The sequence below is a fragment of the Neopelma chrysocephalum genome, unplaced genomic scaffold (genome assembly GCF_003984885.1).
Source record: "Neopelma chrysocephalum unplaced genomic scaffold, ASM398488v2 Primary Assembly neopelma1_23, whole genome shotgun sequence".
Classification (NCBI taxonomy): domain Eukaryota; kingdom Metazoa; phylum Chordata; class Aves; order Passeriformes; family Pipridae; genus Neopelma; species Neopelma chrysocephalum.
In genome coordinates, this window is record NW_020897691.1 from 4,370,340 (window position 1) to 4,392,623 (window position 22,284).

The 22,284-nt window shown below is 38.3% G+C and overlaps 1 protein-coding gene across 4 annotated transcripts in view; it reads left to right on the plus strand.

Annotated features, from left to right (window-relative positions):
- NID1 (nidogen 1) overlaps window positions 1-15,955 on the plus strand; it is a 54,103-nt gene extending 38,148 nt beyond the window's left edge. For all 4 annotated transcript variants that reach the window (XM_027684876.1, XM_027684898.1, XM_027684889.1 and 1 more), the window contains 8 exons: window positions 2,757-2,981; window positions 3,584-3,756; window positions 5,691-5,817; window positions 9,357-9,528; window positions 11,409-11,566; window positions 12,910-13,033; window positions 14,237-14,349; window positions 15,808-15,955. In XM_027684876.1, coding sequence (XP_027540677.1) covers window positions 2,757-2,981; window positions 3,584-3,756; window positions 5,691-5,817; window positions 9,357-9,528; window positions 11,409-11,566; window positions 12,910-13,033; window positions 14,237-14,349; window positions 15,808-15,929 — 1,214 coding nt within the window. In that variant the 3' untranslated portion in view covers window positions 15,930-15,955. The remainder of the gene's footprint in view (window positions 1-2,756; window positions 2,982-3,583; window positions 3,757-5,690; window positions 5,818-9,356; window positions 9,529-11,408; window positions 11,567-12,909; window positions 13,034-14,236; window positions 14,350-15,807) is intronic.
- Window positions 15,956-22,284: the final 6,329 nt, after the last annotated feature.

Below are 22,284 nucleotides of genomic sequence, written 5' to 3' on the forward strand. Positions count from 1 at the left end.
TGTCATAGCTAGCCTCCTTTCAGACAGTTAATTAATGCAATTTAAATTTTTCAAAATCGGAACATCTTCTCTTAAGCACACTGAGTAAAACATAGGACTGTATGAACAGTATAACCAGACTATTTCTACCAACCCATTGTCATCTGTATCCAAGATTATTGTACCTTCATTGCAGTATAGGCTACTACACTGGACTTGGTTTCAGTTTACATTTAGGTGCCTGTGAACTGTAAGCATAGTAATCCTGGTCATGATTCAGAGATAAGGAGAAAAAAATAGAGCATGGTTTCCAAGTGCCTGATTTGGACTGTTTAACTAGTTTAGTGACTTGTTTGGTTTATAAATTTTACTATTGGTCAAATTCATGTTAGCAAGTTGAAACAACCTTAATGTTGAAAGACAAGTTAAAATGATGGCGTCAGCACAAATGATCATGGTAACACTGGCTTTATTTTTTTTTCAGAATGTCTTTTTAACATAGATTGCTTATTGTACTTGATACTGCTCATAAAGTTATTGCTAATATAAGTGACTTTCAGGAACACAGGAATAGTAAAATACATAGTTATTCCTAGAAGTGAGTAACAAGAGATTATTTGCAAATATTTTTATTTGAATAAAAATTCAGTGTTGATGGATCTTTTTTAGAAAGAGCAAATCATATTCTCTGCCTTCTAGGAACTTAATGCTATTTTTGAAAATTAATTTGTTTAAGTCTCGACTTCAGTGTTGTTAATTGTCTTATCAGGCAATTTGTGAGATTGGTCTTGATCTTATAATATAAGTACTCTTGAAAAATTTAATCAGAAGTCCCTTGTAAAATCTACAGATATAAATGTGGACTTGTCTTGAAATTTAGAACAGATACTGATATTTCAAGTACTGGTAACACTAACATATCTTATGTATAACAGCTGTGTCCTAACTGGGAGGGTATATGTACTCCTTTCTATAAGTCATATTTGCTAATTCATTTTCATATAGACTATTGATTAGAAAAATTATAAACTCTCAGGATTTACTCTAATTTTGTAAGTTTCAGATGGGAGGAAAAAAGAGCAGCTTCTGCCTTCATTTTTATATTTTACTGAGGAGGAGCTAATAGTATTTCTCAAAGATGATGGGAATGCAATTGAGATTTTTCTTCCTGCACTGAACAAAAGCAGGGGGGTCAGTTTACCAGTACTCTGTATTCTCCTGTATTCTCCCTGTTTTCTCTCATGAGCATTGCATATAGTGAGAGTTTAGAATAAACAAAAATGGTGGCAAAACTATCTGGTGACTGAAGTCAACATTTCTTTTATCTGCATACTGCATAGCACATTGAATACATGAAAACAAAATTTGAGACAGATAATGGAGGCTTTCCTACAGGATCTGGTTTTGTAGGTTAATTCAAGACTCTCCACCACCCACATTAAAAGTGATGCCAAATATTTCAGTTGTTTAGAGTCAACCATTCTCCAGTCATTTATATTTCTCTAATTGTGTCCAGGTGCATGAAACGTGTCCAAAGTTTTGCTTGCGTAACTAGTTTAAATAATAAAAAACTATCCTTCTTTCTTAATTTTGTGTAATTTACACCACAACAGTCTGTGGATGCATGGGATTAGGTTTTTGCTCAGCTGGGCTGGGCCTAATCTGAGCCACACATAACTAAGGCTGTCTACCAGGCAGTGTAAAAACAAGGAATAAATGGAAGTGTAATGTTAAAGTCTCTTCAGCGCACAGTTTGTGCTAAGTATTTCTGTCTGTAGAAATCATTTACAAGAAAAAGATACTCCCCCATAAATAGAGCTCTTTCTCTCCCAGCACACAGAACCCTTCAGGGTCCTCACGTGTAAGGTAAAACTAAACCAGAGGAAGGAACTATGTTATTTTTATTGTATTCTTATAATTTTATTATGTTGTTTGGCATCTAGAATGATATATTGATCTAGATGACTTTCCCTGTTGTATGACAGATAATACCATGAGATGTATATTTTAGTCCAGACTATTCTGTAAAATTGAAATGTAAAGAGCCAGATCCCTGAATCTCCTGATAATCTGAAAAGTTTGTCTTCCCTCTGTATCCTCTACAGTAATACGTATGCATGTGTGTGCATCTCTTGTTTCTCTGCTTCATCAGGAACTGGACAATCTGTGCCTGTAATTCCTTTCTTAGATGCAGAAGTATCAAATGAGTACTCAAACCTGACTACTGATCTTTAATAACCTAATATACTTCATAGCAATGAGCTGCTTCCAGCATCTGCCTCATTTGTGGTTTTCTCTTGTGGCTCTGAAAGGAAACTCGACCTTTAGCATTACAAAAACGACCTTTAGCCACTCTATGGTCTGGCTAATTAGTCACATTTTAAGGCCCGTGGATAATTGCCAATGGGTAGACATCAAGTTTGAAAGTCAAACAGAATGGCATTGCTCTCGTGCCTCAAGAAGAAAGACCATGGTTTCCAGCTTCTATCCTTTCTCCACTGAAGAAAGGTGCAAGGGACCTGTTTGTTCTCTTTTAAACTAAACAGTGGAAGACAAAATAACATAGGTTCAAGGCAAATGTGTCACAGTTTCATAGGGCAGACTTGAAGGCATATGCCTTCAAGGTTGATAACAGTGCCGTGTTCCTATAGAGGTAAGAATGCTTGTGTGTAGGTGATCAGCATATGTTAACTGTTAATGGAATGTAGGTGTTAGTGAAACAAAAATATTCACTGGGGTTTGTGTTTGTTTGTTTTGTTGTTGTGTTTTTTCCCCAGAAGTGGAAAAGACCAAATGCCAGCATGAACGAGAAGTAGCTCTTGGCAGTGGAGGTGCTTTCTACCCAAGGGATACAAGAGTTGGTCACTTCATTCCCCAGTGTGATGAGCATGGGAATTATCTACCCACTCAGTGCCATTCTGGCAGTGGATATTGTTGGTGTGTGGATAGGAATGGAAATGAGATCGATGGCACGAGAAGTGGGCCAGGAGTTCGTCCACCATGTAAGTGGCTGAAGCAATTGTTTTTCGTGGGTATCTCTCCACCCAAGTGCACTGTCTTCCAAATGTGGGGCTTAGTCATGCCCCTGAGATATAGCACTGAACTTGAAGCAGTGCAGGCTTTTGTTGTCCCGGTGATGATATGCCTTCATGCTGCAGCCCTTCAGTAGCTCCAACACACATTTTTCCTTCAGCCAGGGCATCCAGACAGCTGTGGTGAGCTTCTGAATAAGATAGTTTTCTAGCTTCTTCTCTACCTAGAAACTATGAGAGGCCCATATAGTCTCTGCCCTCGGGGATCTGTGGAAGCTGAGTTGCCTCAGGAAATGAAGGATATTCCTTCCTATGTCTTCCTCACTTCAGTTGCAAAATAAGAATTTTTTCTAGACATAAAGGAAAGAGCAATTACAGAGCTGAACATGAAAAGAACTTCTCTGTCAGCCAAGGGGGAAATTTCAGAAGCTTTCTACATCTGATTATAGTTATTAGTGTCTGCTTATAGGGCTGTTTCCTTCTGAGAAGTCTGACTGTAATAAATAATAAGGAGCCTTGTTGAGCTGTACAAACTAATTTTTTCCTGATCTGTTTCCTTCTCTATTAACAAGGTCTAAGCACAGCTGCTCCTCCTGTTGTTATTGGACCCTCTGTTCGACCAGATACAGTACCTCTGCCGCCAGGAACGCACCTGCTCTTTGCCCAAAGTGGTAAAATTGAACATGTTCCACTAGAGGGAAACAATATGAAGAAAAATGGTGCAAAAGCACTCTTGCATATTCCAGTAAGTAACCTAGTATACTAAGTCCATGTCTTTTAGAAGATTCATGACAAAGATGAAAGTTAGTGTTTGTCTACATAACTTGATAATTTAATTTCAAAACTCAAATTTTACTCTTGATTAAAATTTCAGTATCGCTTCAATGTGTCACTGAAAACTACTGATCTATCTAGTCAAAAAGCTTAAAGCTAAGCTATAAAAAAAATTATTTGCCTTTAAAGAACAGCTCACAATAGCTCACAAGAAAAAATCTAATCTCACGTCTCCAAAAACTCATCATATAAACTTCTCTATGCTCACACTTCCATTTACTTTCTGACTCTGGTATAAAAGTTTAGGAGACCTACAATAGCAGTATGTAGAGAGGCCCTTTTTTCATTCCTACTCCCTCAAAGCTTTTTCATAAGTCTTAATCTACTCCTCTTTTTTTAGTCAGTTCTCTGCACTTCTTGGCTACACATATATTTTTCTTCCTTTTCTTGTTGCTTCCTTCTCCGTGTGCAGGCCCAGTGGGTGGCAAAGCTTTTTCCCACGCTTCTTACTGCTTTCTTCAGAATCTTTGTTCCTTGTAAATGAATTCCTGATGCTGAGAAGGCCTATTTTCCATCACCTGTATCACATGCCAACCCTTTTCACTTCCAATTTCATTGCATTAATTTGTTTGGCCTGAGGCCTAGGATTTCTGTTTTCATTCCAGTGTTACTTTATTTATAATAGATAGCAATATCTTTTTTTTTTTAATATGAAAGTGAGTATTTAGTAAACCAAATAGTGTCTAAATTACACAGATTCATTTCAGTAAATAATACCACAAACTGCTGTGATGAAAGGGTGAAATCAAGCTTTTGACCCTTGTCTAAACTGCTGCTGCAGTAATGTAAAAATAAAGTAAAATACTGTCTGTAAAATGGGGTAGGTTAGGGTGAAAGAGACATGATTCTGAATCCTTGTCAGCTAGATCATTTACTTGATCTAGCTTAAATGAATTAGAAGTATTTTCAGGAATGAACTTCCAAGAGATAAGATGCAACTCTTCCTTAAAACTTTCAATTAAAATGAAACTTGAGGTCTCTGCTAATGCTGTTGACTCTGTGTTTGTTATCCGTGATGTGTATTTGCAAAGTGACAGTAGAGGTGTTTAGGTTGTTTTGCAACCTACAGCATTATGTAAGCTGATGGTTAAGTGCATCTGTTTTAATGCATGGGTTTGGACCATCTTTCTAAGAAGTTGCAGGTTACAAAAGCAGCAACTGTGATAGACCTGGGAATCCATGTAAAATTGTTTTACCCTTAAAGTTTCTTTCATTTGCATGGAGGAGAGAGTTTGAACTCCAAATTCAAACTCTAGTCCTATCTTTCTTCTATAAGAATGTTCCTTGTCCCTGGGAATACTGTTTCCAGCAGAATGATTTACGTAGTATTTGTTTAAACTATTTTTTATTTTAAAACCTTACTTTACTAGAAGTTTTTTAGTCAAATGATGCCATGTAGGTAACACTGAAGCGCAGCTGTAATGCATGGGTTGCATGTCAATGCAAGTCAGATTTGACAGAAGTTGTTATTCCCCCTTAAAGGGAAAGAATGAAAGAAAGCATATGAGGGATAACAGTAAAATGTCAGCATGAACTTTCTTTAGATGGATATGCTGGTGAAGTTGTAAAAGTCAGACCAGTTGTTCAGTACTAATACCTACAATGCTTCTTTGAAATAATGGTAAGTGGTGTCATCTAGTTAGAGGGACTTATGACTGAAAGTATTTTTCTAAGCTATTTGACAGTGACTGTCACCCAATCATTTTCTCTGCCTGTTGTCCTCATCTCCCATCTTCCCTCAAGAGTTTTGGTTTTTTCAGCCTTGAGACTTAAAACCTTAAGCTGCCACTGGCCAAATAATTATTGTTTAGCCTAGGCTGATCTAACTTGCTTGTTGACCAACAGGACAGAGTTGTTATTGGAGTTGCTTATGACTGTGTGGACAAGATGGTTTATTGGACAGACATCAGCGGCCCTTCGATCAGCAGGGCTAGCCTGAATGGTGGGGAGCCAACCACCCTCATCAAAACAGGTAACGGCACGAAATTCTTTCTCTTGCTACTCCCTAGGAATGGTATTAGAGACTTGAATTTAGTAACGTATACTTCCTAGGTGTTGCCTGAGCTGACTAAAGAATTATGTTTGTATATTAACACAGAATGCCATCTGTGGGTGTCATTCTCTGATTTTTTTTGTTCTGACAAGCAAGGTAGTTACTGGATAGCTGAGGTTTGGTTATGTGTAGTCCTTTTCTCTCCTGATCTCTGCCAGTCAGCTGCCTGCTCTGGTGAGCATGGAGGTTGAAGAGGAGAATCTCTGCTCTGTTCCTTGGCTTGGGGATCAAAACAGTTGAAAAGTGGTTAGAAATCATTTCAGCTGTGCCTTTCCATGCCTACCACTCAAGTTGTAAAATGCAAGTGAATAAAGCCACCTTGTTTAGTTTTTGCCCTTGGAGTTGCTCAAGGATTTGAGAATTGGACTAGAGGATATTGTGGACGTAGTGCCTTTACAGTTTATATCTTGTTCTTACACTTTTTTCTTGAAGAATCTGCTCTCACTGCAATCCATGTTCATTTTCATTAGAAGGGTTAAGTGTAAGCCCATGCAGCTTAGATATTAAAACCTTTTTTGAGTGGAGAGGGTTAAGAGAAAGGATAGGTTTGGAGAACAAAGTGAATGGTGTGGTAGGGGGGGTGTCATTAAAAAACCAGCAAAAGTAGCTGGAGGCATTTTGAATACTGGTGTCCTCAAGATCCTAGAACACCTGTGAAGTCAAGATACTGGAGGAGGTCACCCTTTGAATCCTCTGCAGCTATTGTTACAAAAAATTAGGAAATTATTTTAGAAAAGTGATCAGCCAGTTTTAAAATTCTGCAATAAATTTGCTTCAGTTTTCTTTGGATGTGTAGAGAATTGCTGCCTGGAGTTTGTGCTTTGGAATAACCAGTTTGTGGAGACTCCATTCAAGTTCTTAGGGACAGCAGAGAGATGGGGGTGGCTTGGATCCTACCGGTCCTAGGAAGGGAAAAGGGAGAGCTTAAGGCCATCCCTAACCATTCCAGCAGTTATGGAGCTTCATAGTTCTGTACAAATTCATGGCTGAGGTGTCTGTAAGACCTCTTTTGCCTCCCTACATATTTAATCTGAAAGGGACTAACGTGTAGTTCTTCAGGAAAGGATTTCTGATGCCCATTTCTAAAGTATTTCTTCAGAATCTGCACTTTTAAAAATGGGGGAAATTACTACTGTTAAAAATTTTACATGGATATGAATGTTTGTCTAATGAGAGTGTGTGTATACATCAAAATTCTTGCAATGTATAAAATATTGGAAGAATATTTTTGAAGGCTTTGAACTAAATTAGATTGAAGCATCTCAAATTACCTTAAATAATCAATGTCACATGGAAACCTCATGGGTTTTATCTGCTACAAAAAACATTGTATGGGTAAACATCTCATGATTTCTGTTGTTGGCATAGGAAATGACTGCTGTTCCTGAAGAGATTAGGAGCGATGTTGTACTTTGCCTTCTGTATGTTAATGGGCATTTCAATAAGGGGTCAGACCAAAATAATACTGAATCCATTAAAATACTGAATATATCTCCTATGCTGGCCAAAGCTGAAACTTTAAAATCTCATGAAATAGGAAAATGCCTCAGTCTCAGAAGACTCCTGAGAATTTTTTGTTTTGATTTGATCTTTGCCTTTTTCCTCCTGTGAGCTCCAGCTGTTTTCTTCAGTTCGTGTGTATTTTTGTGGAATGTACTACTTTTTTAGGGTTTTTTTAAAGCTTTTGTGATCCAAGTTGCATTGCTTTGCAGAAACATGTTTTATTGTGGAGCCCCATCCAGTTCTCTATCCCTGCAGCTGTATAACCTGTGGAGGCTTTCTCAGTTCTGCAGCTGTGGAGGCAATTTGAGGAGAGCTTTCCTTTGTTGTAATTGCTCAAGTCATATCATCTGTGCGTAGCTGTACAAACCTGTCCTCAGGGACAGAGCCTGTGACTGACAGGCCTGATGACAATATAGCAGAAACATATTTGTGCCTCTGGAAAGACTGGTGATACATGAAGCCTTAAATGTTCCCTTACCTCTCCTTCCATGGAGGACAGATTTTCTGGCTCATAATCAACCACACAGAGGAGACATTTACTTTAGAGTTCTTTAAATCTCCTGACAAATAGCTGAAGTAAGGAAATTGAAACAAGGAAACTAGTCAGGGAGCAGAGTCTCCTAGGAATCCATGATCTCTTGCCTGCTACTGTCTTCTGTTTCCTAAAAGAGTCTGGGAGCTCCTCCACCACCATTTAGTCAGTAATATTCTGATCCCAGAGAATCAGATAGCAGTGACATACATCTTATTTGTTCCTTTCTCTCTCTTCAGTAATTAATATAAATCTAAAATGTCATATGTGCAGATTAAGGGTGGTAAGTGTAATCCACTTGAGTGAGAGAGCAGAGGCTGTTTAAGATATTGTGCAACTGTTATTCATAGCAAAGTCACAGTAGCAAATTTTAGAGAGCTATACCCAAGGTTCTGGGCCAAATGCATTTTCTCCAGAAAAGTTGCTTCTGTTACATACTGTTTGTTTAATGGCTGTCAGTAAATAAACTTGAGAATTAAAAGAAGGCTAACGGGCCGCATTCCATCAGTGTGTAGATCAGCATCTGAAAGGTGCGGTTTTTGGTTTTTTTCAATAGCCGGCTGGTGTGAAGGGTCATTTCATCTCTTTTGGGGAGTGGCCATGTACAATTCTTCTTTTGGAACTGAAATTGGACTGAAATTTATTTTTTTTTTTTTTACTTTACTTTGGCTTTATTACATCCCACACGACCTACCTGCTCTTTTCAACGGATGTATGAAGCTTGAAAAGTACAGAGCTGTTTCTCATCATGACTGAATTAAACTTTATATATTTTTTCTGCATCCTTTGTCTGAGTTAGAAATTACTAATGCAAAAGCAGTAAGGTCATTATCTGCTATTTCCTGTTGCTTTTGGAACAACTAACTGTCCAAGAAAAACTGTGCACATACAGTACTAAAACATGTTCCAAAAAGGATTGCTCTGCAAAAACAAAGAACTGGATTTAAATTGCATCAGTTAGCTAGTGTCATTGTCTCTAGTGTTTGGAGTTTGATTATGTTTAATTATTCCATTGGCTAAACTTGGCATAAATCCAGTTTTCATGTATGTCAGTACCAAAGAAGGAGAAATATCAAGGGTTATAAATCCATTCTGTAGCCTGCTAAGGAGGGTAGAATAAGATTCTGATACTATCTACTGTTCATTTCTCTGCTATCAGCTTTTTCTATGTCCGCTCCTCAAAGAGTGCTTACATGTGTGGTGAGTTTGTTCCTCAAAGAACATGTCATTCTATGTCTTTGAAGGCTTTGTTTATTTAAACTTTGAGGTAAAATGTATGTTCCTCTTCCAAATGACACGAAATAGCTTTTGTTGGACCACAGCCAGATAACTTATCTCAGTTAGAAGTTATGCTTATGAGGCTGATGTGTGTTGGGAATAAATATAATGCTTAGGAACGTTTTTCTCTGTTCTCCTCCTGCAGACTTGGGAAGCCCTGAAGGGATAGCTGTAGATCATCTAGGTCGCAACATCTTCTGGACTGACTCTCAGCTGGATAGAATAGAAGTGGCTAGGCTGGATGGGCGCCAGCGTCGCATCCTTTTTGACACTGGCTTGGTGAACCCCAGAGCAATTGTCGTGGATCCTGTGAGAGGGTATGGATGTGTTGTCAAGAGAGATGTGCAAGCTTAACTTTATTTATTTAATTATTTAACATGAATGTGTACTCTGAGTCTGTGTTTTCTGGCTGTCTGTAGATAGTAATAGACTACCTTTTCCTAAAACAGCTGACAAACAGGAATGAAACAATCTACTTGTGTCCTGTGTCTGAATGGTATACTGGAAATAAAACTTCTGAAATGGCTGCTAGACAATACTGTACTAGACAATTTTCTTGGGCACCTTTCAAATAGTTATTTGTACCTGGCTTTCAGTACATTGTTTGCAGGATGACAAGCATTGTCCTTACCTAAGAATCTTTTTTTATGAGATTACTGGTCTAAAATAGTAGATTAAGCAATCTTATATTTTCATTTCCATCATGACAACCCTTCTTCCTATACAGTTCCATCTTTGAAAACTCCCATGGTATCTCTTCTCTCATCAGTTTCACCTCTGTCATTGAGTTGTCTGAGAAGATTCTATTAGGCTTCTATTAGAAGATGCAGATAACTACATGCTTTAAAAATTGAGCCTGTAGTAGAGTGTCAGTAGGAAAGTGTAAATGTTTTTAAGTTAAGATTCCAGCCTGCAAAGATTGATGGACTGCATACTTTTATGTAGTCTTTGATCAGTTGACTTTTTTTTCTCTCTGAATATTGAAAGAAATACAGGGAAAATTAGAACTAGTACAGAGTCCGTAGTAGTAGTGCATGTCTGTTAATTATTGTCTGAACTTGCCTACTGTTGCCCTCATGCAACTCAAAATGCTCACAAGCATAGAGGCTTTCTCAGTCTTGAATTGCTAGGAAGCTCTACAAAGTGACTGCTTAATTGACATTAGTGCTGTACAAAAAGTACTGTTCTTTTCAGGGAGAGTTTTTTGAAAGGGGCATCCTGATTCCAGATGTTTGCCAACAAGGTTAGCAGTGAGAAAAGAATGCGTATGATCCATGAAATTTGGAATGATACAAAAGTAAATAAAAAAGTAATGGTATTGACTTCTCTAATTCCTTTAATACAAAATAGGCTTTTACATCATAGTCACATAATAGTTGATCTGTGGATGCACATCAAGCATCATAACAAGGAGAAACAAATGCACTTTGGTGTGAGAGAAGTGCAGAGACACAGAGTAATCAGACTGAGGAGAGACCTGTGTTCCGTGCAGAACCCCACTGACAGAGTAGATCTCTGGGTTCAGATCAAGCAGCACAGACTTCCGTCTCATAGTAGACTGTGTGTGTGTATTAAGGAGTAAACAACAAAGATTCTTGCATTGAGGGACCACGTAATTTCTCAGCCACAGAATGTACAACCAAGGGGAAAAATGCCACTAAAAAATGACCAATAATAAGAAAACAACATTGGTGAGTTAATGGCTTTCTCTGAGGATCTACCCTGAGGATAAACCACTCTGATTCCATTGTATATTGCTTACTTGGTGCACTGAAAAGAAAAATGTAGTTTCAAATGAATCCCAAATGTATGCCAAATGCTCTTGCTTCAGCCTGAGCAGACATGATGGACAGTGAGATGAAGAACTCAAAATGTAGACGTACATCTTCAATGGTCCCTAGAACCATTGAAATAGAGGTCTTTTTGGCTGGCATCTTGCACATAAGCTAAACAATGTAGAGAAAATATTTCTTCTCATTTGTGTGCTTGTTCCTTTTGTTTTTAATGAAAGTATATTTCCTACATCTTTACTATACTTTTGTGACTTCTATATTGAAGTGCAATGTGGTTCTTCTTATCTGTTTAAATTATCTGGGGGAGGTGTGTGTTACTTTTGTGTCCTTAGCATTTTCCTTAATTACAACAGTCTTTTGAGATCAGTCACTGTCTTGACTCTTGCCTTTTTCTTCCTCTTAAGAAATTTGTACTGGACTGACTGGAACAGAGAAGCTCCTAAAATTGAAACCTCATACATGGATGGCACAAACAGAAGAATTCTTGTTAAAGATGATCTTGGGTTACCAAATGGACTGACATTTGATCCTTATTCCTCAATGCTGTGCTGGGTAGATGCAGGTAAGGAGGTGCTAAAATGTTTCTTCATATTAGTAGTAGAATAAGTATGTCCAATCCTGAAATTATGCACTCTTTGAGGTACATGTCAAACCTCATGCCTTTTGTTTTGGCTTTAATGATCTCTCGATTTATTCATTGTTATTCCAGGTAGCTGTGGAATTCACATGAGTCTCTGTGCAAGCTGAAAGATTTAATTTCTGATCACAAAACTCACTAGGAATTCAACAGATGTTGTCTGTGTGTCTTATATGTGGCCATCTCCTTAGGTAATGCTTCGGCCTTTGTAGAAGAAGTTAGTTTAAGAACAGGGAAAAAACACAAGTTTATCTGATCTGGTTTACAGAATGTCCTCCTGGCACTATTGTTCTAAGACCTGTAGCCTGAGGCCAAGTCTCGCTTATATTTGACTGAAGCAAGGCTTGAAAAAGCAATGCACCCTAAAGATCAAGAGATGAATGTTCTGCCACCGACCCACTGCTTGTTTTGTGCCAGTGTCTTACTGGTAAAAAAGTGTGCTCTTAATTCTCATTTAATTATTTGGGGTTTTTTGGCATCTTGTTATCTTTCTTCTGGTAGACTCTGACAGAGATGTCTTCCTGTGGAGGCACTTTTATGCTTCAAGTCACCTTTCAAGCTTTGAATAAACTAAAATGATTAAGCTCTATTTTTCACCACAAACCACTTTCTCCAACCTTCAAATATATCTTCTTCTGCTATCTCTAATTCCTTTCTCTCTCTGCCTTTCTTGTTCTCACGTTTGTCTCTTTTCTCTTTGTCTAATTTTGAAACCCACTGTTTAGGAGAAACCTACAGGTGTTCCTAGCCTGTAGTAGTTTTGCAGGCAGACCTTTTTTGCACCCTACTTGCATCTACGAGTTAGATGGTCTTCCTGCAGTCACACCCTCATGGCTCAACCCAGCAAGCATTTTAGGAACATGCTTACCAAATGAGCTTTGCAAAAATGCCTTGCAGAGGAGGTGGAACTAGTTAATGGCTGAAGTATCCCTCCAGAATAGAGGAAGCCTTCTGTCAGCTTCCACACCAATTTGAGGATGCTGGTCTTTGTAGCAGGAATCTCAGCTTGTGAGCAATGGCTGCATGGGACATCTGTGTTACTTTAACTTAGGTGATGTGCCGATTAGCATTAGCACCAAAGTGCTTTTCATTCAATTTTTGGCATATGCATAGATGTGACATGGAGGAAGGCTTTGACTAAACAGCACACTGAAAGACCTCCAGGACTTTTCACTCTGTTCCTGCTTGCATGCTTGTGCTTGTCCTTCATCCCTCATGAGAACTCTTTTGCTCTGGTTCAAAGGCTTATTTGTTTCACTACGTTCCAGGTACCAAGAGGCTGGAGTGCATGAACCCTAACCAGCTTGGTCGACGAAAGATTGTTGAAGGTATTCAGTACCCTTTTGGTGTTACAAGCTATGGGAAGAATTTATACTATACAGACTGGAGAAGGTATGTTACCTGTTAAAGAAATTATGGAGTGCTTTAATCTTTTCTTCTTCCTGGTAGAAACTGAAGTACATACTGCATTTCTCATGTCTGACCTCTCACATATTTCTGTTTTGTTGCTTTCCTGACGGTAGCTGGTGCAGGGTAAAGTGGATCTGTAGAGCTGACTTATTGATGCTGCCAGTTAACTGCATTTTCATTTTCAACAGAGTGATTTGTCCTTTAAGAAAATGCTTTTAACACTGTACATTTTTGGAAAAGGAGTAGGCACTAATTTGTTTCCCTTATGGTGGTACTTGCTGCATTGTAAAGGGCAGAAAATCATTACTTTTGGCTTTCTATGCCCTGTATTATATGAATGTTCAACAAGAAATAAGAAAAAAAAAAAGGGGGTTACTGTCTTGATGACAATTTCTTTGTGTCATTTCAGACCATTTTAGAGTAAATGCTCTAAAAATGCTGCCGTATGATCAAGACTTTAGAGTTCACTCTAAAATTTCCAGAAAATAAATCCAGTCCCTGCATTTTAAAATATTTATTTTTCCTTGGTGTAAATGGTTGTACGGCTCTATCTGCCATTAATAGCTATTAATGTGTGTAAGGATTTGCAAGTTAGAACCTAACAGCTGGGAAGTGCTATTCTAGGACAGGCTTGTATAAATGGGAAAGAGTGTGATACGGGTTTGTCAGTTGACTGCCCTTTTATATTTAGGAAGAAAAGATTGCTTGTGACCAACTGTATTCCTTCTGGAGATCAGGCTCCACCTGAAATATAACACTGTCGTAATCATTATGCATAATAGCCGCAACAACAACTATACCACAGAACATGTTGGAGGGGCAGAATATGAAGAATGTGTCAAAACTACTAACAAATGTCACCTCCTGTAGGGCAACATTGTCCTCTGTTGGAAGTACCTTCAAAATTAGTAGGGAATCTCCTTGCTAAATTTCTTAGCTGCCTAGAATGAAGGTCATAACATACTTCATTTGTCCAGGAAAGATGATGTCTTGAAGGATTTTACTTCTGGAACATCTTCCTAATTGTTAAAAAGAGGCAACTTCAGACTTTCTCCACTTTTGGTTTTCGTTTGGTTTTTTGCTTGTTTAGTAGGGTTTTGCTTTTTGATTTTTGTTGTGTTGTTTTGTTTATCCCTGTACTTCCACTTCATCTCTCTTCTGTATATTCTCTTCTGCATATGGCAGGGATGCTGTTGTAGCAGTGGATCGCACGATTTCATTAGAAAATGATAACTTCCAACCTCACAAGCGCTCCCGTCTCTATGGAATCACCACAGCCTTTGCTCAGTGCCCAGGAGGTAATCCATATGATTCTCAAGTTTTTACAGCTGCATAACACCTTAGTGTATAAATGACCTTAGTAGTAGCTCCCATTTATAAGCTGCCAACTGATTTGAGTAGTGAAGAACTAGTTGCTGCTTAAATTTCTGTTTACTAAGAAATTCAAAGCCACCTCAATTTTTTTACATAAAAGTGACTTTTGCGGTTGCTACATAAAAGCAGAATTGGGAGGGGAGAAGGGGCATGTTCTGTCCTTTGTGAAAGGAAAAGTGTATGATCAAGATGAGTATCTGAACTGTCAAAAACTGCTATATCTATCATCACCTAAACTGAATGCTATATTTATGGCTTGGGCGTTATTTACTTATTTTTAAGTTTAAACTACAGAAATATTATGGTCTTTCAGATCTCCGTAATGAAATCGAGTGCTTTTCAAAATGGAATGTTCAGAAAACAGCAGGTGGTGGAGTGGCTGGGCTGAGCTGACCTTTCTGCTCTGTTGAATGTTAAGTTTTTCAGAAATCCGATTGAAAAGAGGAAGGGAGGAAGTTGATACCCTTGAAATACAATTTGGCTTTTGAGAAGTAGCATCACTTTGCAGTAATGTTGTTCTTAGCAAATCACAGTTAGGAGTAGAGTTCACTCTTTCGTATTACAACATGGCTGGAATTATAAGAGTGGCAATATTTTTACTGTAAGCCTAAAAAAAACCCTGAGATAGTTTCTCTTCAAATTATTCAATGTATACACTAAATAAAATTGTTGTTTTACTGAAGTCTTGGCTCAGAGCCTAAAAATGCATAAATGTCATAATTAAGAAATCAGTTACATTGCTATTACTAGTTAATACAAAGTTCCATTTTGGTAGGCAATGTAAAACTAAATAACATTGTGCGCTCTGAATATGTGCTTATAGCTATAATATTCAGTCCCTTAATGTCATTTCTTTCTCATCGTATACCTATTTCAAGTGTTTTCCTGGTATGGACGCCTCTCCCCTCAGACCACTGCTTCTGGCACTTTACACTTTAATGTTAACACCTCCTCACCCACCCAATTTTTTTGGTTTGTTTTTGTTTTCATGGATCAGTCCTCGATGTTTTAGTAGTAGGTGGTATCCAAGGATGATGTTCTGTAGCATTTTGGACTTTGCCCCCACATATTACGTTTTCTCTACTTCCTTACCTACGGAGGGTGGGTGGGTGGGTGAATCAACAGCCCAGTTGATTCATGTTGCCTCTCCCACTCTGTCCTGATATCTTGATCTTTCTTTGATGTGAATATCAAGGTGACACAAAGGATATGGTGACTGTCATCTGCCCAAAGCATAGTTTTGTTTCACTCTTAATCTCATAATGGCTTTTTTCTTTAGTGTAGCCGTAAAATCTGCATGTCTCTTGTAGATATCTGTTTTGGATTTTATTGTGGGTTTGCATTTGTTTTTCTTTAACATCTTACATCTCTTTTTTTTCCAGGACATAACTACTGTACAGTGAATAATGGTGGTTGTACTCACCTCTGCTTGGCTACCCCAGGAGGCCGTACTTGCCGCTGCCCTGACAACACAGTTGGAGTGGATTGTATAGAAAGACACTGAACATTAAAATAAGCTTTAGAGCAGCAGACACCTTTTGGAAATGTGCTGTCAACAATTCACTCCTAAAGATAAGTGCTCCATGCTGCTGACAGCAAGCCACAGTGTTCATGTGCAGTCACAATACACAGAGGCAGTGGATGTCTTGTAGCAGTTAAGCAAGACAGAGCTGCCCAGGTTGGGTCCAACTTTACCTTATTCCTTCTAATATTATCCCCTTGGTTTTAAAGGTAAATGTGGAGGCATTAGTTGCATCTGTGCTGGTCTAGGAGGATGTGTCTCCTGGCAAAATTAAAGTAACAAATACCGAACAGAGTGAAGAGGGTGGCACTACCCAAATCCTGAGACTGGGTTGTACCTTGGAGTATGCAGAAGTTATCTGCACAGTGGCATGCTAAGCCCATCATAAGGCCCATGTGGCTGGGCCTTATCTCGAGCTAAGAAGCAACCAGGGAGTCCCAAAGATGGATAGACATGAATGGAACACCCAGTTATATCACAGATTTAATGCCTAACTGCATTCCTTCTCACTAGTAGTCCTTTCACTTTCTAAAGTTGAATCTCAACTTTTGACATGTATTTCAGGAACAGCCCAGTTGATTCATGTTGCCTCTCCATGAGGCATCATGAATTGAATCTCAACTTTTGACTCTTGCATTACAGCAGTACTTTATCCGTTTGTTGTAAGGATAATAATTCTCACCCTGGCTCATGGGATCCTTTGCTACAGCACATGATTCTTAATAGATGATCAACACTGCTTAGTGGATGTATTTGAAGTTTTTGAGTCCTAAGAGATATATTTTTCTTCCATCTGAGGTGGATCCCTGAATAGTTCCCTAAAATCCACTAAACAAAATTTAGTATTTTAAACAATTTCTGATAGTTCATCAAAGAATGGATGTTGATTCATTTGGTTTTAAAGAGATATACAATCACATTTGTTTCCTGAGAGGTTGTAAAATAATATTTCTATGTTTGATTCTATGAGCCTGAAAGTGGTCTCTGAATTTTATCCCAGCAATCTTTTTTTTTTTTTTAGCAAACCATGCCATGCCTTTTTGTAGACAATGAGATACCATTGCAGTCAAAAATCTGATTTTCAGCAAGCTCACCAGTGTTTTGGTGCTTAAAAGAATAAAAGATAGTGAGTGATATGCCCCATTTGTGTGCCAGTGTTCAGTAACAGCAAAAAATGTGCTGAAAATCAAAGCAAAGTGAATGTTTTCATCATCACCAGTAAGTTCAGAGAGGGGAAAATCAGAATGCGTATTCTTATGTCAAATTAACAGTACAAATCTGGGAGTGAAGTTTGCCTTCTACACTGTGTGTTGGGAAGGAAGCTTGCCTGCAAGAGAACCTGCAGCAGAGCAAAACAGGGCTTGTGAGGCTTCTACCAGAGCACATTTCACTGACATGATCAGAGCAGTAAGCTAACATCCCCGTTTCCTCACTCGCTCTTCAGACATAACAGTAGCAGTTTTAAACAGAGCCAATTCTGAATCTTAAATGTGTGACATCTTCTTCTTAGTTGTGTATTTATCATGAAATAACATATAAACATTTTAAAGGTCTTTTTGTATAACTTTTTATAACTTTTAATTCATTCTATTCATACACTTAATCAGGTATATCTTACTGTAAATATCAAAAATTTGTTGAAATGAAGGTGCTTAGTAACTCTTTCTCCAGAATTATTCACATATCTGGTGAAATATTAAAGTTTACACTCTGTACAGGTATCTACAGTACAGTCAATAAAAATGGTTGTTTTTTATTTTCTATAAAAAAATGTCATGCCTCGAGATGGAAGTGATATGTGGTGTCTCAAATCTCTTTTCCTGTTGAGTTCTGGGTTTTAGCTAACTCTCATATCCAGTGATGATACTTCTCTTCAAAGATGCAACATTGCAGGGGAAAAAACTGCTGTTGGGGCTTTTGTCTTTTGGAAAAGGTAGGATACCTCTATTCAAAACAAATACATGAGAGTGCTTAAAGAACATACAGCTTTCTCTGTGTTGACACAGACTTCATACCTTCTGCCAACTGGTTGGCCTTGAACGACCAGCTAAGCTGCTAGTGGTTGGAGTGGTCTCTGGGTCCTAGCACTCTGGAGTTCTTTATTCCTATATGCTTGCTTTCTCATTGAATCTTGTTAAATCTTTGGTCACTAAAATGACCTGTGCTGTTGAGTTCATTATTTTAATCGTGGTCTGGCCAGGAATCTGATCCCTTGATGAGATTTGGCATTAACCATTTGAAAATATCTTTACTATGCCTATCATATTTTTTCAGTTAAAAGTTCACAAGTATTTTGAATGCTGAAAATGTGAATTTTCAGTTTCTTTTTTCTAACCATAGAGAGTTAACAGTATCTTTTTATAAGACAGGGTTTTCTTGTGATGACCTGGGTCTAATTCACCTACTCTCCTTTTCCTGACTGTTGCTTATTAGTGTTTGATTGTTGTGGTCTTGCCTCAAGAGCAAGTAAATTTCAGATTTATTTGTACATGATGCTTTTTTTAAAGAAGTGATGGAAAAAGGATGTGTTTTATTTAATTATTAACATTAATTTTTTATTATTATAATAGGCTGGGATTAGTAATCATGTCAGTCTCTGGTTGAAGAAAAGATTCTGTGTAACAACTGTTCACATTTTTTTGCTACAAAAAATGGTAGATTTCCAGGTTTTCCAGGAAAGGAGAACAATTGCTTCAATGGTTCAACAAAAGACAAAATACTTCTTAGACTTATTGCAGAGGTAAGTTAAATGTTTTCTTAAATGCTTACATTCAGATCTTCCAGCACACACAGTAGTACTTAATAGTAAGACTATTATTAGTTATGTTTACCAATATTGTAATAAGTTCCAAAAAACTGAAACTACTGAAAATAGTAGTGGCTTCCTGATGACTTAATGATATGGTTTGGCTACCTTTCCTTCTAAAGAGGGTTTGAAAATCCCAACTTTACTCACTTGTTATCTTGTAAATAACTCTCCTCAGGGTGAAAATCCACTGTAGCTTTCTAAAACTCAGCATCCTGACCAGCGTTCTTCCAGGTTGACAAACTGCTTACTCTGCATTATCCACTTGCACAGTTTTGTCACAACATATTAGATTTTTAACTTGCAGGCGTATGATTAAGAATGACAGATGATTACTAGAGGATAATGACCCCTCAATGCCAGTGTCACAATGCATCACTTTAACCTATGGTTAAATGCAAACTGGTTTTTTGTGTAGGATTTCACAGTGTATTCCTTGGAGAACTTGCCTTGGGTGGGTGGCGGGAAGCAGGATGTGAAACACATATTGCTATAGAGAATACAGTTGTGAGAAGCCCCCTGTTTGGCCTGTCTATAAGAAAGAAATAGTACCTCCAGAACTTGAGTTCCCAGCTGGGGATCTGGCAGCAGTTTTTTCATAAAGTGATTGAATCACTTTCTTTGTTTAAATTCTACTGTAATTGAAATCTGTCCTTTGTCTTATAACTAAGTTTAGGATACCATGTCAATAAAATAGCTGGTATATTGCATCCTACAAATGTACATATTGATGAGTCTGGAGCTTTGTTTGACAAACAAAAGGCTTGGCTTTTGAAATGCAGTGAGCGGGCTTCCCTGCTGCTTTGTGGCAAAGCAAATGGGGTTGCAGCAACTTAATGGGTTTTTTTGTCCAGAAGGATTCTGGAGTTGATAAATGGAGAGAGACTGCCATTCCCACAAGTAACCATTTTCAGCCTTTGGCTTCTTAGTTTTAAGTATTCACCAGAGTCCATTCAGTTTGTGGTGGTGTTGCTCACTCTGGGCAGGCAGTGTTTCCTACTTGATGGGGTATCTGGAACACACAGGAAGCACACAGTGGAGCTGTAAAGTGCAGGGCCTTCAAGATGAGGAAAATGGCTGGCTGTACAAATGTTAATGGGGTATGCCATGTGGTGCCTCTGGATCTGACCCAGTAACTTGCACAGCAACATTGGAAATAACAGTGTAAATTTTGCCAGGAGCTACCCAGGGTTATAGAGAAAGGGAAAATGTGATGGAAAGCAACTAAAGAGGAAGATTTTATTGCAGTGGATGCAGATGTGTGTGAAGTTTGGGAGGCAGGGGGAGCAATTAGCAAAATGATGGTTATACGGTGTATTTGCAGTCTGTTAGTTCAGCAGTGCACTGCTGGGCATAGGATGAGAGAGGCTAAGATACAGAGTTGCTGCATTACATTGGATTCTGGAAACCTTTCCAGCCTCTTCCTTTCCCACTAGCACCATGATATCCCAGGCACTTCAAACACTGTGGGATAAACCGTAGGATGTCAGATCCTGTTCTGTTTGAGGACAAAACCCAAGAGCATGAGATTTTGTTTTTTCCACCTCTCTTCTCTGCTTTATGCAGATAAGAAACCAAAGTAGATAAGCCAGCTTCTTACCAGAGGGGAACATGCTGCTGAGCATGACTTTCCTCATTTCTGACACAGCCCCAGATAGGCTGGTGAACCACCGCTGGCATTTCATGATGCAGCTGCTCCCCTAAGCAGGTACTTGCAAGATGGTTTCTAATACCCACCTGCACCACCTCTTCCAGGACTAGATCTTCTAGCTATGGCTTGCTGTGCACATTAACTGTACACCAAGTGTGTCACAGAGATCTTTTTAATAATAAACAGTAACAAAGCAATAGTCTTCTAACAAGCTGCTAAACCTATCCAGCAGCTTGAGTCTAGAGGTCCCTGTTGATGTATTTGTAAGACTGAGATTTTTTCCCCCTTGCATTGTATTACAGGCTGTCTGTCTTATTGGTTATTAACGTTTGAGAAGATGTATCTTATGTATTTTTAACTGATTGCACTGTAATTAATCATTTATTTTAGTGGTCTCTTGTCCTTTCAAACATACACATATGGGGAAATGGCAAACCACATATCTCGTTTCATTCTCTTCTAGTCTAATTCTAGGCTCTTGTATCCCAAGTGACAATACAGCCATGGCACTGATTTCTTCAAAACGGTAAAAGACTGATGTGCTGAAATGAGTTTGTGCTTGTATGCCTTGTTACTCAATTGTCATGCTGACAGACCACAGTGAAATTTTTGACTGATCTTAACTTGCAAACCAATGGCTTTTTTTTTATAGGTGTTTCAGCCTAGGCCCTGCCCGTCTGCTAGGTCCTGTGCTGTGTTACACCCAACTATTAAGGCAGGGTATGAAGTCTGATTTGGCCTTTGTATCAATTGAATAAAGTGAATTTAGTCCTGGGCCAAAAACATTCGGTATGATGTATCTCCTCCACATAGACATGGAGGAACAGGGGCAAATTCAGTACTGACAGATGGCTGTGGTCTTCATGTGCTTCACTCTAGCTGTCTGTGACTTACACTCATCCATCTGGTAGATTTTAGTGATTAATTTTATGAACTTGATAGTCTGGACTTTGCCCGTAAAGATGTTTTATTGTTAGCCATTGATTAAGACAGAGAGGAGGAAATTGTTGCTCTCATGGGAGGTGCTCCCTGTGAAAGTTCAGTCCTCACTGGGTGTTCTCTGGAAGCCAAACTTTTCAAGCACAAGTTGGCAGTACTTATATTTGTCTGTCTGTTTCTTAGTTTGTCTGCCCAATTGACTGTCTGTGAGAAATGACATTAGGGTCTGAGAACCTCTGTAAACTGTACATTTGTTCTCATACAGTATTTTATTACTAGTGGAGCAAGAAAGTTTAGCTTTGTTTTTATTCTCTGGTGCTGTGACAAATTCATGTTCCTGGAGTTATGCAATTTTTATTTCTTTCATTTTGAACTTGATTTTTACTTGAATGAACAATCACAAAGGGAGAATGAGCAAGTTCTTATATAAAAAAGTCCTTCAGACACCTTTTTAATAAGCAACAAATGTACCACAGTTAAGAAACACATAATAAGAGGTTTTTTCATAATTTTTTTTCAAAAATAACTTTCTTTTAGAACCTCAACCCTTATACATATGAACCTCAATAATCTTGTCTCCCAAAGGCAAATAAAAAGACTAACACAAGATATTACTTTTCCAAAGTCTGTTAACTGTATGCCTTCTTAGAAAATTTGTGGACAAATCTGTATTGTAAGTAAGCTCTGGAGTATGTCAAGTCCTCAGCTCAGAGGTGGTATAAATTCCATGTAAGAGTTGATTGCTCAGGACCTGGTGCAGTCAGCTTCTGAAATCTCCAAAGATAGAGGTGCAACAACTCTGGACAACATCTCAGTACTGAATAACTTTAGTGTTGAAGTCCTCAAGTCCAGTGGGAATTTCCTCTGATGCAACTAGTGACCATTGCTTCTTTTCATTTCCCTGTGCACCTGTGCAAAGGGTTTGGGTCTAGGTCATTTCT